At 40.0% G+C, this 12,080-nt stretch overlaps 1 protein-coding gene across 1 annotated transcript; it reads left to right on the forward strand.

Annotated features, from left to right (window-relative positions):
• Positions 1 to 1,288: 1,288 nt before the first annotated feature.
• Positions 1,289 to 7,764, forward strand: LOC134206759 (uncharacterized). The gene is made up of 7 exons (XM_062682486.1): positions 1,289 to 1,603; positions 2,220 to 3,538; positions 3,849 to 3,995; positions 4,059 to 4,394; positions 5,019 to 5,172; positions 6,181 to 6,387; positions 6,472 to 7,764. Exons 1-7 carry the CDS (start codon positions 1,588 to 1,590, stop codon positions 7,458 to 7,460), a joined length of 3,168 nt encoding a protein of 1,055 aa, XP_062538470.1. The 5' UTR covers positions 1,289 to 1,587; the 3' UTR covers positions 7,461 to 7,764.
• The last annotated feature ends 4,316 nt before the right edge of the window (positions 7,765 to 12,080 follow it).

Here is a 12,080-nt window from a genome sequence, read left to right on the forward strand (position 1 = left end):
CAATACTTTGGCGAAATCCAAATGCGTTCTCTCCATAAATTTGTCGCGTCGCCTTATGTGATTGATATTCCGAGCGTCGAATGCTCAAGTGGTTGACTGCTAGCGCCTCTGCAGAAGGAATCGCTTAAAATAATTCATATACGATTTATTGGAATCAAGGGTTACGTCTGTTTGCCTGTGATAAAACGGTTCGAAATACGTCTGACTGTTGATCGGAAGCGAAGATCCGGAAAAAGACTTTCGCGCAGAATACCAAAACATGAGCCAAACTGCGTGCGTTTGAATTTCAGAAGTCCCCAAACCTTGACGAGAAACACGTCGCAAAAAGTCAAGCCCTGAAGATGTGTGACCAAAAGCTAACGAAACCACGCTGCTGCGTAATAAATTACGAAGCGTGGCATATGTGAATGCGGACACTCAGATTCTAGGAAACCTGTATGTGACTGCCAAGAATAAGTGTGATGTTCCCGAGAACCTCCGGACACTCGAAGGCTCGATGATCTTCTGACCGGATTTGTTATCATGCCACTACACGAAGGATGTGCTAGAGGATGTGCTGTATAAGGCGAATGATATCGATGTCGAGGCGAAAGATCTGAATACACTCCGGAGTTGCGCCCAAGAGAATAAAACTGGACCATTAGTGTAGGAACTGAGGATTCTGGAAAATAATATCTAAAATAAACAAAAACATAATTTATGCTAAAACAAAATTCTGCTGTCAAAAAAAATAAAACAGGATGTGAGACGACATGTGTATATACAAGGTTGCCTTAAACATATGTTCCACACGAACAATAGACCAGTGCATGATGACGTAGGTTGACAGTTCACAGAGCTTTTTCACCGGGACTTAGCCTCTGGCGATGCTTCCGATAAAATTGTTTTGTCATTTTATTCGCATGTAGTTTGCGATTGATTTCATGCTGAATGCAAAGAATATCATTGAAATATTCGGATCGCAGCAATTTTAAACTAAAAATATGAATTTTAATTTTCTCCTCATCGATTTTTCTTCTAACACCTTGTAAACAAGCTCTGTGAACTGTCAAATAAGTGAGGTTAGATCAAGATCTTGCATTGGTCTATTTAAGTTAAATACACACTACAGTACTTTAACCATTTTGGTGATAAACCGAGCCACTTATAGAAATACTTTTAATGTTGTACAATAAGGTTTTGAGTTTTCTAATTGGTCATATAAACTTTAGCCGAATTTAAAAACATAAACCTAAATGGAAATATATGATTATATCTAAAAGAATATGTATTAACAAAATATTGAATACAACTACATATTGACGAAATGTTTTACGGTGTAACAGTTATCTTTGACACAAACCCCATACGCATTGCAAGTTGCGTAACGTCTAGGAAGTTGTAACAAAGGAGGATGCACGGAAACGCGAGAAAATTATAGAACGCAAAAAAAGAAAACGCAAGGTTGAGCGGAAGAAGAAAAAAAAATCGCAAGGGTTTAACGAGGAAACGATTCATTCTGAAAACGATTGTTGTGGAAGCAAGTTTAGTTTATAAACACGTCCGAAAATTTGAAAAGGTCCGCGATTAAAAACAATTGTATACGACATGGCGCAGCCTGTAGGTGAGTATAATGATCAAAACAATTGGTGTAAACCAGAATTTCATGGAAATGGATGAAATTTGACAAGGTCAAAAAAAATTATAAGCAGGCGGGTTTCAGCTCCGTCATTTCATTGAGAGGACTCAAAGTCTGACGCATGGCAAGAACAAGTTCGCTCCTGCAGGAATAGAGCACGTGGGCTACTGTTCCTATAATTCATGAGAGCAATTTTAAGAATTAGTGAGATGTAGTTTCGAGTAAAAAAAAAAAAAAAAAAAAAGAAAAATATGCAAGAACGAGTGGGTTCTCGCAGGAGTAGAGCGAGTGGGCTACTATTCCAATGATTTAAGAAAACAATTATACGAGACGATGTATGAAAAAAAAATATACGAATATTGCAAGAACGAGTTGGTTCTCGCAAGAATAGAGCGAGTGGGCTACTATTCACATGATTTAAAGAAAAAATAAATAAAAAAAATGATAAATAAATAAAATAAATAAATAAATAAATAATTGCAAGAACGAGTGGGTTCTCGCAGAAGTAGAGCGAGTGGGCTACTATTTCATATATTTATCAATCAGCATGCTATGCGTTAGCCGATCAACATTATTAATGGATTTTTTTTTGTCAATTTAGAAAAGTCGACACGTACACGTGATCAGAAAAGGAGAGCTAAAGACTTGGCCCGCGAGTTGGCGGAGGAAAAGTCGAAAAATGCAGTTTTGGTGCAAGCCTTGGAACGAAGCCTTAAAGCGAACGAAGAGTCTCAGGCAGGAAGTTCGAATGATAATGAGGTAAGGCGGACGGAGGTTTTAGAGGAACCCGAGATCGAGTTTAATGCTGAAGGAAGATTAAGCAGTACGAGACATGTACCTGGTGCAAGCTTCGAGGAATCTAAATTCCTATCATCAATGAACCAACTCTCCGTTGCGTCGATTAACGTTCCGGAGTGTAAATCAGCGGATGATGATGAAATACATCATCAGACTTATGAACAATGGAAAGATCTGCTGATCGACTCCCTTAAATTAGCTGGAATCGAGGACGAGACTACAAAATTCACAGTATTTAAGGTGAAAGCTGGGGCTCGACTGCTTGAGATTTTCCGAAACACAAGATCGCACACTAACTCACCAGATCCAGCAAAGGCACCATTTTCGAACGCACTGCACCGTTTGCAAAGCTACTTTGGTTCTGGCTCGGACATGATGCTAATGCGACGTAAGCTAGCGATGATGGCTCAAAAACAAGACGAATCAGATATAAACTTCCTCATACGTGTCGGTTCTACTGCTCGACTTTGCCAGTTTGATGGAGAAAAGGAGTTTGAGCAAATCGTCGCTACGGTAGCTGAACATTCAAGAAATCGGGATGTCCGCACAACAGCATTGAAAATGCTCAGTCGAAAGGGCACTTTTATCGACCTGGTAGATAAGGTGCGAGAGATAGAAACTATCCGACTGAACGAAGAATACGTCATGCAAAGACATCGAGATCAAGAACAAGCACTAATTGCACCGGTGCAATCTTTCCCCAGTTGGGATGTCTCTCGTCAACGAAGATACCCGAACAGTTTTGGATCTCGTGGTGGTGTATACCAACGAGGAAGTTACCGTGGAAACTCTACTAGAGGAAGACAGATGTATCGAGGTGGATTTTTTAACGCCCACATGAATAATGGGCGTGGATTTCAGTCTAGAATGAATAGAGGTGGCCGACCCGAAGTTCCAACGGTTGAAAGTTGTTGGCGTTGTGGGGGTGTCTATCACTCGCCAAATGATTGTAACTCTAAGGAAAAGACATGCAACAGATGTGGACAAGTAGGACATATTCAACGAGTATGTTATGGCTCTTTGAAACGCGCGGGTGGAGAGGTTTCGACTGTGCCTCCTAGCAAGATCGCGGCAGTTGAGACACAAGGAAAATCAGAAGAAGTTCCTATGACACAAGATTCGGTGAGTGAGAATACAGATTAAATTTAGAATCTCAGTAGTTGTTAGTTGATGATCAAATGAGATAAACATTGTATGTCTCAATTCAGAATAACTAGTTTAATTTCACGTCAATTTTTTTTCAAGTTTACTTTACCTTTTTTTTCAAGTTTACCTTTTAAATGAAATCCAACATAAGTTACATGATCGGGCGTTGAATTTAATACTAACGCATTTTCACCATTTACCAAAAGAAACATTAATACAAAATATATATAAATATATGTATCTTAAATGCTATGTGGTTTTTAACAGTATGTACAATATCATACAGGAAATAAAATACGATTCAAAAGACATCAAACATAATACACAATTATCTACACTGAAAGAGAAAAACGCTGGCGATGATGATCGTGATGGTCGGGCAGTTCATGTGAATGATGAAAACGAAGAATCACATGCCGCAATCATCCATATTGTAAGTATAGTTTTAAATTTATGGATAAGCGAGGCTATTTAGGATTTCTACTATTAAATTTAGGTTCACCATCCGTGCATAATTCCGACTTCAATTGATAAAGTCGCTCACATTGAATCCTCGGATGGATTCATCACGGGGGTGGTAGCAGGATTGAGATGTCAATTTCTGATCGATTCCGGCGCCCAAGTGAACACGTTCACATTGGTTATGTTTGAGAAGATCATGTCAGAGTCAAGGTACAGCAGAGAAATGTATAACGTGAGCTACGATACAGATCGCTCCCTGAAAGCGTACGCTACATCTGGAGAAATTAAGGTGGTAGCAACATTTCACGCGTATCTCCATATTACGAACGACAGACCTACATTACTAGAAAAGTTTTACGTCGTGCAAGAGGTTCGTGCTCTTTTGAGTAGGTCAACTGCATGTCGTTATAGTGTACTGATGCTAGGTTTGAAGGTACCAGTAAATCCGTATGCCGAAGTACCGAAGGATTCTATTATTCTTCCTCGCACTGGGGGAATTGCGTCGATTTCTGCAAGTGAAGTTTTTCCAAAGTTCAATATCCCGGCCGTAAAGATTTTTTACGACACGATGAAGCCACCTTGCAGAAACGTATTTATGAACATCCCATTAGCCATCAAACCATTAGTCGAAATGCGTTTGAAAGGCCTTGTTGAAGCAAACATTATTGAGTCCGTTACTGGTACAATGGATACATCGTTTTGTTCGTCAATGTTGGTAGTGCCTAAAGGAAAAGACGACTTCCGATTAGTCATTGACCTAAGAGGACCAAATCAATATATTCAACGCACCCCTTTCGCAATGCCAACATTAGAGCAAATTCTCGCAAAGCTTGAAGGAATGACGTGGTTTTCAACCATAGACCTGTCGAATGCGTTCTTTCATATTGAGCTGGACGAGGGTTCGAGGCATTTGACAAATTTTTTCACAGAATTTGGAATGTTCCGTTACGTAAGGTTGCCATTTGGATTGTGCAACGCTCCCGACTTATTCCAGGAAGCACTTCAGCGGAAGGTCTTGGACGAATGTGAAGGATGCGTTAATTACTTGGACGACGTCCTCGTATTCGGTCTAACGAAGGAAGAGCATGACAAGAATCTGGAGGTAGTACTATCACGATTGGCCAATCACAACGTCAAATTGAATGAGAGTAAGTGTGTCTTTGGATCTCAAGAGGTGAAGTTTATTGGCTTCATTCTAACTCCTCGGGGGTGGCAGATTGAAGAGGAAAAAATATCTGCAATCAAAGAGTTCCGGAGACCTTCCACCTGTGCAGAGGTCAAAAGCTTTTTGGGGCTCATCACATATGTCGATAAGTTTATTATTCATCGAGCAACAAAAACGGAACGTTTACGCGCATTAGCCAATTCAGACGTTTTTTACTGGACTGACAATGAAGAAAGCGAATTTGATCACTTGAGAGAAAATGCCCTACGATCCATCAAAACGTTAGGATACTATAATCCTAATCATCGCACAGAATTGTTTGTAGACGCGTCACCATTCGGACTTGGGGCGGTTCTCGTTCAGTTCGACGAAACTGACAATCCGAGGATAATAGCATGTGCATCGAAGGTACTTACTCAAACCGAACAAAGATACCCTCAGACTCAGAAGGAATCTCTAGCTGTTGTCTGGGGTGTCGAACGATTCCGTTATTACTTGCTGGCAAAGTCTTTCGTGATATGGACGGATGCGGAGGCAAACCAGTTTATTTTTAATGCAAACCATAAACTGGGTAAACGAGCGGTATCACGTGCTGAAGGGTGGGCACTACGTTTGCAACCTTATGTTTTCGTTATCAAACGCGTGCCTGGAGACGAAAATGTTGCCGACGTACTATCTCGTCTCGTGTCTGAAACTCAGTCTGAAGAACCATTCGACAAAAACGACGACAAGCACTTTCTTTATGCGTTGGACACAGAGCGGATGGAGATAACCTGGTCTGAAATTGAAGGAACTTCGGAAGAAGACGCAGAACTTGGATCTGTACGAGAGGCTTTGATTTCCAATAAGTGGCCAGAAGAATTGCGATCATATGAGTCACAGAAGAAGAGCTTGTTCTGTTTGGGACCACTCATTTTCAAGAACGAAAGAGTCGTATTACCAAATATGCTTCGTTCTAAGGCTGTCACATCCGCTCATGGTGGCCATATAGGTGAAATGGCAACAAAACGTATAATGCGTCAGTACTTCTGGTGGCCTAAAATGTCCAAAGATATAGAACGATTCATCAAGAATTGCGAAATCTGCACCCTTCTGTCAAGAAGAAACCCTCCTCTGCCCTTGAGACCTAGAGCCTTACCTGACGGTCCATGGGAGGTTTTACAAATTGATTTTCTAACGGTTACTCAATTTGGGACAGGTGAGTCCATAATCATTCCCAATACAAATGTTTGTATGATTGACCTACGATTTGATCTTCTAATGGTTTTTCAATTTGCTTTAGGTGAGTTTCTAGTCGTCGTCGACACGTTTTCTCGGTATTTAGCTGTAGTAGAGATGAAATCATTGGATGCTGCTAGCACGAATTCCGCTCTATGTGAGGTATTTCAAACGTGGGGATTGCCTATGGTAATCCAGAGCGACAACGGGCCGCCTTTCCAAAGCTCTGCTTTTAAAATGTTTTGGGAAGAAAAGGGTGTATCCATTCGCAAATCAATACCTCTCAGCCCCCAATCCAATGGCGCGGTTGAGAGGCAAAATCAGGGTATTATAAAAGCGTTGTCGGTTGCTAAGCTGGAAGAGAAGAATTGGCGAAAAGCACTCCAAGATTATGTACACAACCATAACACACTGGTACCTCATTCGAGACTACGAGTTACTCCATTCGAACTGATGACCGGATGGAAGTATCGTGGAATATTTCCCGGACTCTGGAACAATTCCAAAAGCGATCGAATTGATGTAGACGACATTCGCGAGCGAGATGCAGAGTACAAACTTTCTAGTAAAGTGTACGCTGATGCTGTACGTGGAGCCAGAGATTCCGATATCAAGGTGGGCGATGTAGTATTGCTAGCACAACAAAGGAAAAAGAAAACCGATCCAACGTTCTCTCCGGAAAGGTACAGGGTTATTGCCAGAAATGAGGCCCGCGTTGTGGTAATGAGCACTACAGGTGTCCAGTACGCTCGAAACATCCAAGATATAAAAATTGCTCCAGCTCAGACAGACGATTCTTGCGATAAGGTACAACAGGAACACCAGGATGAAGAAACAGCTACGTATCTGAAGCACGATTTTTTATCGAATGGGCATCAACCATCGATTCAGCAAAGTTCACTTCCTTCAGAAAACAATTCCGCATCTCCGTCAAATTCGGATACATCCAAAAATACAATTCCGACCTCCAAAGAATCTCGGTCGCTTCGCGACAGGAAAGTGATAAAACGGCCAACGCGATATGAAGATTTTGTATATCACGTTTTTCATTAGGCTCAAATTTCTTCGCATTGAAATTTTCATTGTTTATTTTCAAAATCCCCATAGCAACCACTACATTCCAACATTAATGTATTCCCGTAAAGGCTTTAAATATTCCTGAAAATAAAGAGATGAGATTAATTATTTAACTTGTGTCGATTACCTTTTAATTAAGTCTTAAGAGTAGAGATGAAGAAAGATGTAGGAACTGAGGATTCTGAAAAATAATATCTAAAATAAACAAAAACATAATTTATGCTAAAACAAAATTCTGCTGTCAAAAAAATAAAACAGGATGTGAGACGACATGTGTATATACAAGGTTGCCTTAAACATATGTTCCACACGAACAATTTAAGTTAAATACACACTACAGTACTTTAACCATTTTGGTGATAAACCGAGCCACTCATAGAAATACTTTTAATGTTGTACAATAAGGTTTTGAGTTTTCTAATTGGTCATATAAACTTTAGCCGAATTTAAAAACATAAACCTAAATGGAAATATATGATTATATCTAAAAGAATATGTATTAACAAAATATTGAATACAACTACATATTGACGAAATGTTTTACGGTGTAACAGTTATCTTTGACACAAACCCCATACGCATTGCAAGTTGCGTAACGTCTAGGAAGTTGTAACAAAGGAGGATGCACGGAAACGCGATAAAATTATAGAACGCAAAAAAAGAAAACGCAAGGTTGAGCGGAAGATGAAAAAAAGATCACAAGGGTTTAACGAGGAAACGATTCATTCTGAAAACGATTGTTGTGGAAGCAAGTTTAGTTTATAAACACGTCCGAAAATTTGAAAAGGTTCGCGATTAAAAACAATTGTATACGACAATTAGGAATTTAGGTATTAGGGTATAGGTAGAAGGACTGAAGAAAGCATTGGTTAGCATGCAAAAAAAAAAACAATCGATTCTGAGGTTGTGTAGAACCTTATGGCTGGGATTAAGACCTACACACTTAATATTTTAAACAGGAATCTCAGCAAAATGGTCAACTTTTACCGAGATTCGCACAGCTGTGCCCCAGCAAACATGTTTTTTACCGAGAATTCTGTCAAAATTGCTGAAAATCAGCAAATAATTAGCCGAAAATCAGCTAACAAACATAATTTTTGCCGGAATATCAGTTCTTTTATTTTGCTGGCGCACGGCTGTGGGGATTTTTGCCGAGCTACAGAAATAAAAACTAAGTGTGTATGTTTGCGCATTTGGATATAAAGGGGGGATACATTAAATGAAGAATGCAAAAACAAACTTTAATTGTTTTTTTACTCTCTGGAATTTGTCGATAATCGAAAAAAAAACTCGAATGTTGAGAATGACTTTTGTGTGTATGTATTTCCAACTGTGCACCTTTTAGTAAGGAGATGGATCTCCCTACACTGTGTATAAAATGTATCAATAAGTCAAATTTGGAATAGAAATTAAGTAATAATTAAACAATATTTATCACATTGGTCTATGCTACTCTGCCACAAAACCTATGATTGGCGATGTGAACTTTATTATTGCTCAATTTAAACATATCCTAGCTCCGTAACCGTTTAAGGCTAAAAAACACAATTCAATTCTTGAAGATTTAAATGATATCTCCATGAATTTTGTAACAGTTGGTAACTCTAAACTCCTGACGATGCGCGGTGCTCCTCCCCGTTGGCCAATGTTTTTTTAAATCATACCAAGGAGCAAACTAGAACCGCAGCAGTAGGTACCACCATCCTCGTTGTCTGTTTGCTGGTCCACGGGATAAGTATCTCCGTGCCGTTGTCGATGTCGTCGGTCGACCATTGCTGCGCCAAAGCGATGTGTTATTATACAAGAGTTGACATCTAAGGAGAAACACAGCACGATCCTCTCCATTTGTGGTTCAGGTCCAAAAAAGGGTTTTCAGTTATTCTGCTTTCGGCCGCCAAGTTCGTTGAAATATGGCACGATCGATGTGACGATAGCTCGTAGATGTTGTTTGGTTGCATTTCCATGTGTTCATGCAGTTCAGATGCGAGAAGTGTGAAATCGTAGTTTCAATCTCAATTTTAAGGTATTCGTAGCTAAATGCAATGTCAAAAATTTGTAAATGCATAGAATGTTTTTAAAAGATCACGTATGTGAAACGACTCAATTCCATTCCCCCTCCTTCACCTCAAAAACAACGAAGGATCTATTAAACACTCAAATCTCATTAGCTCATTCATCACTCAAAGTGACTTCGGCGCATAAATGCAGTCCTCGGTCGCCGCATCTGGCACTAGCCTAGATGGATCGAAACGGCATTTTGTTCGAGCAGCCACTCACTATCAGCACTAATTAGGAACAAGACCCATACAACATCCAGGCTTGACATACGTATTCGCATAAAGTCATATTTAGCATATAGAGAAGACAAACCCAAGCGGCGAGGATGGCGATGGGTGACGGCATAAAGTGAAACTAAATCTATCTGACGTAAGGCCTCAGAACAGCAGGGGAACGGCCGATGGATATTAATTAGAAGACGTCAGTTGCCAACCAACTGTCAAGCGGCGAGGTGATCCACAAGCCGATAGAGATCGTTTGCTAAACATTTGTTGCACTTCGAGAACTAATTTTGACCAGAGGCTGACGAAATGGTGAAGGAAGAAGCCACTGGTTCAATGAAAAAAATTATGTTTTCGCAGAGTTTATTTGGATTTCTGTAAAAAAAACAGTACCTTAGAAAGAATCTGCAGAACCCGATTGTCTTTCGAGTCAACTTGAAGGTTATACCCGTAGTAGTGTATTCGTATTCGGATTTTCGAATGAAATGATGACAGGTGGGAATTTATTTCTATTTGCATTCTGCTATGATAATGCTGGAGCACTGTTTCACAGAACGAAAAAATCCATGAAAAAGCTCGTCAAAAACCAAGGTTAAATAGTTGATTATGTAGGAAACGACAATGAGTATTAATGATTCCCTAACAGTGATTGTTCTGAGCTTGCCAATACGATAAAAATATGCACGACAACAGTACCATCACCATCTACGCTAGGTAGATTAATCTTAGGTCCCAATACAACTAAGATCAATTGAGAGAACCATGTAAATAATCTAATGAATTGATGAAATCAAAGACTAGATCTACATCATATATACATTGGTCATACTTTGTAGCCCACATGTCAATAAAATACCTCAGCCGTTCGGACAAGCTCATAAATTTCTTTCTCCAATCGCCCAAATGACAAATAACAACCGGAAGACAAATAATTCAGCATGACTAGTGCACCTACTAATCGGACCAAGTTAACTAACCACCGCCATCAAGTGGACGACTGCGATCGTGGGATAGATGTAAAAATTCATTACTACGAGGTAGATATCGAGATCGACACTTGGAAAGACTCCAACTTCACAATGACCATTGAAATATTTCTGATTTCTAAGCTAAGATCTTTCAAATGTTACTCTTGATATATACCATGTCTGCTTCGGCGCACGCTTGCATTTCAACAAGGTTCTGTTTATACGGGAGGGTCGGTTTTGTCTGAGACAGTCCAGTCACCGAACAGCAATAGATAAGCTAAATAATAAGCCAGTCACGATTTGCGTGCATCGAATGCGATCGAGATTGGTTCGATCTGTCCTAGAAATCTCGGTGAGTGAATTATACAGAAGGCAAAGGCAAACTAACAACCTGGCCAATAAGAAGATGGCCAAGTGAAAGTAGATCACCGTTATGCAATGTCTTTCCCACTGCTTTGCCCGGGCCAACCTGATGGTGCACAGGCTGCCATGACCGTGCCGTGATGGTCGTCAAAAATCAATGAAATTTATTATCAACAATTCGGTCCTCGGCTCCCGGGTCGAACAAGTCCGACGGAACTGACCGCACTAATATTCAGAAAGCTGTAATTACGCTCATTAATAATTATATTTCGATTAGCACCGAAGGCTCAAGCCAGCTTCTGTCTGGTTATGTGAGAGAAGTGGCATTATGCATCAGGGGTTTCCAATCAAGAATTTCTTCACTTCGTAAATTGTGCAAATAAAAGACAGACCTGCTCATAGCTGATTTATTTCGATTTATGGTCAAAGGTAATAAACAAAACGTATTTATTTGGCGTGGTGAGTTGGCGCCCAATACAGATCTGGTCATCACAAGTTCCAATCTCATGCTTCTTCAGGTCTATTGACCGCTAGTGAAGGGATTGGTACTTATGCAGTTTTGTATATCTGACTTCAGCTGGAGATGTGATGAAGTTTCACAGTTGGCTCAGTTTATATTTCTATGAAAATCTGCAAACAGGCCCCGATAGGGATGAATGATCTTAAAAGTTGATATCCCGTTAAAAATACTGCCACTACAATTAGGCCTCACCAGATCGACCATAATCCTCTCAAAACGTACTAGCCCTGTCAGAGATTGGAGTCTAAACAAACCAAAACAGCGTTTGACTCATAGTGGGTAGCGGTACAAGAAATTCGGTGCCACATTTCGAAAATTGACGAACCTTGTCACTGGGCCAGGTATTGCAGCTTGTTGACATCGAAATATGTAATGAAAAAAAAAAACAGGATTGGAGAATCGGAAAAGGGCAAGGAAATGTTTTACGAAAACAGATTGGAATCTCGTTGTCAGTATTTTACTGAAG

Source organism: Armigeres subalbatus, chromosome 1, assembly GCF_024139115.2.
Source record: "Armigeres subalbatus isolate Guangzhou_Male chromosome 1, GZ_Asu_2, whole genome shotgun sequence".
Classification (NCBI taxonomy): Eukaryota; Metazoa; Arthropoda; class Insecta; order Diptera; family Culicidae; genus Armigeres; species Armigeres subalbatus.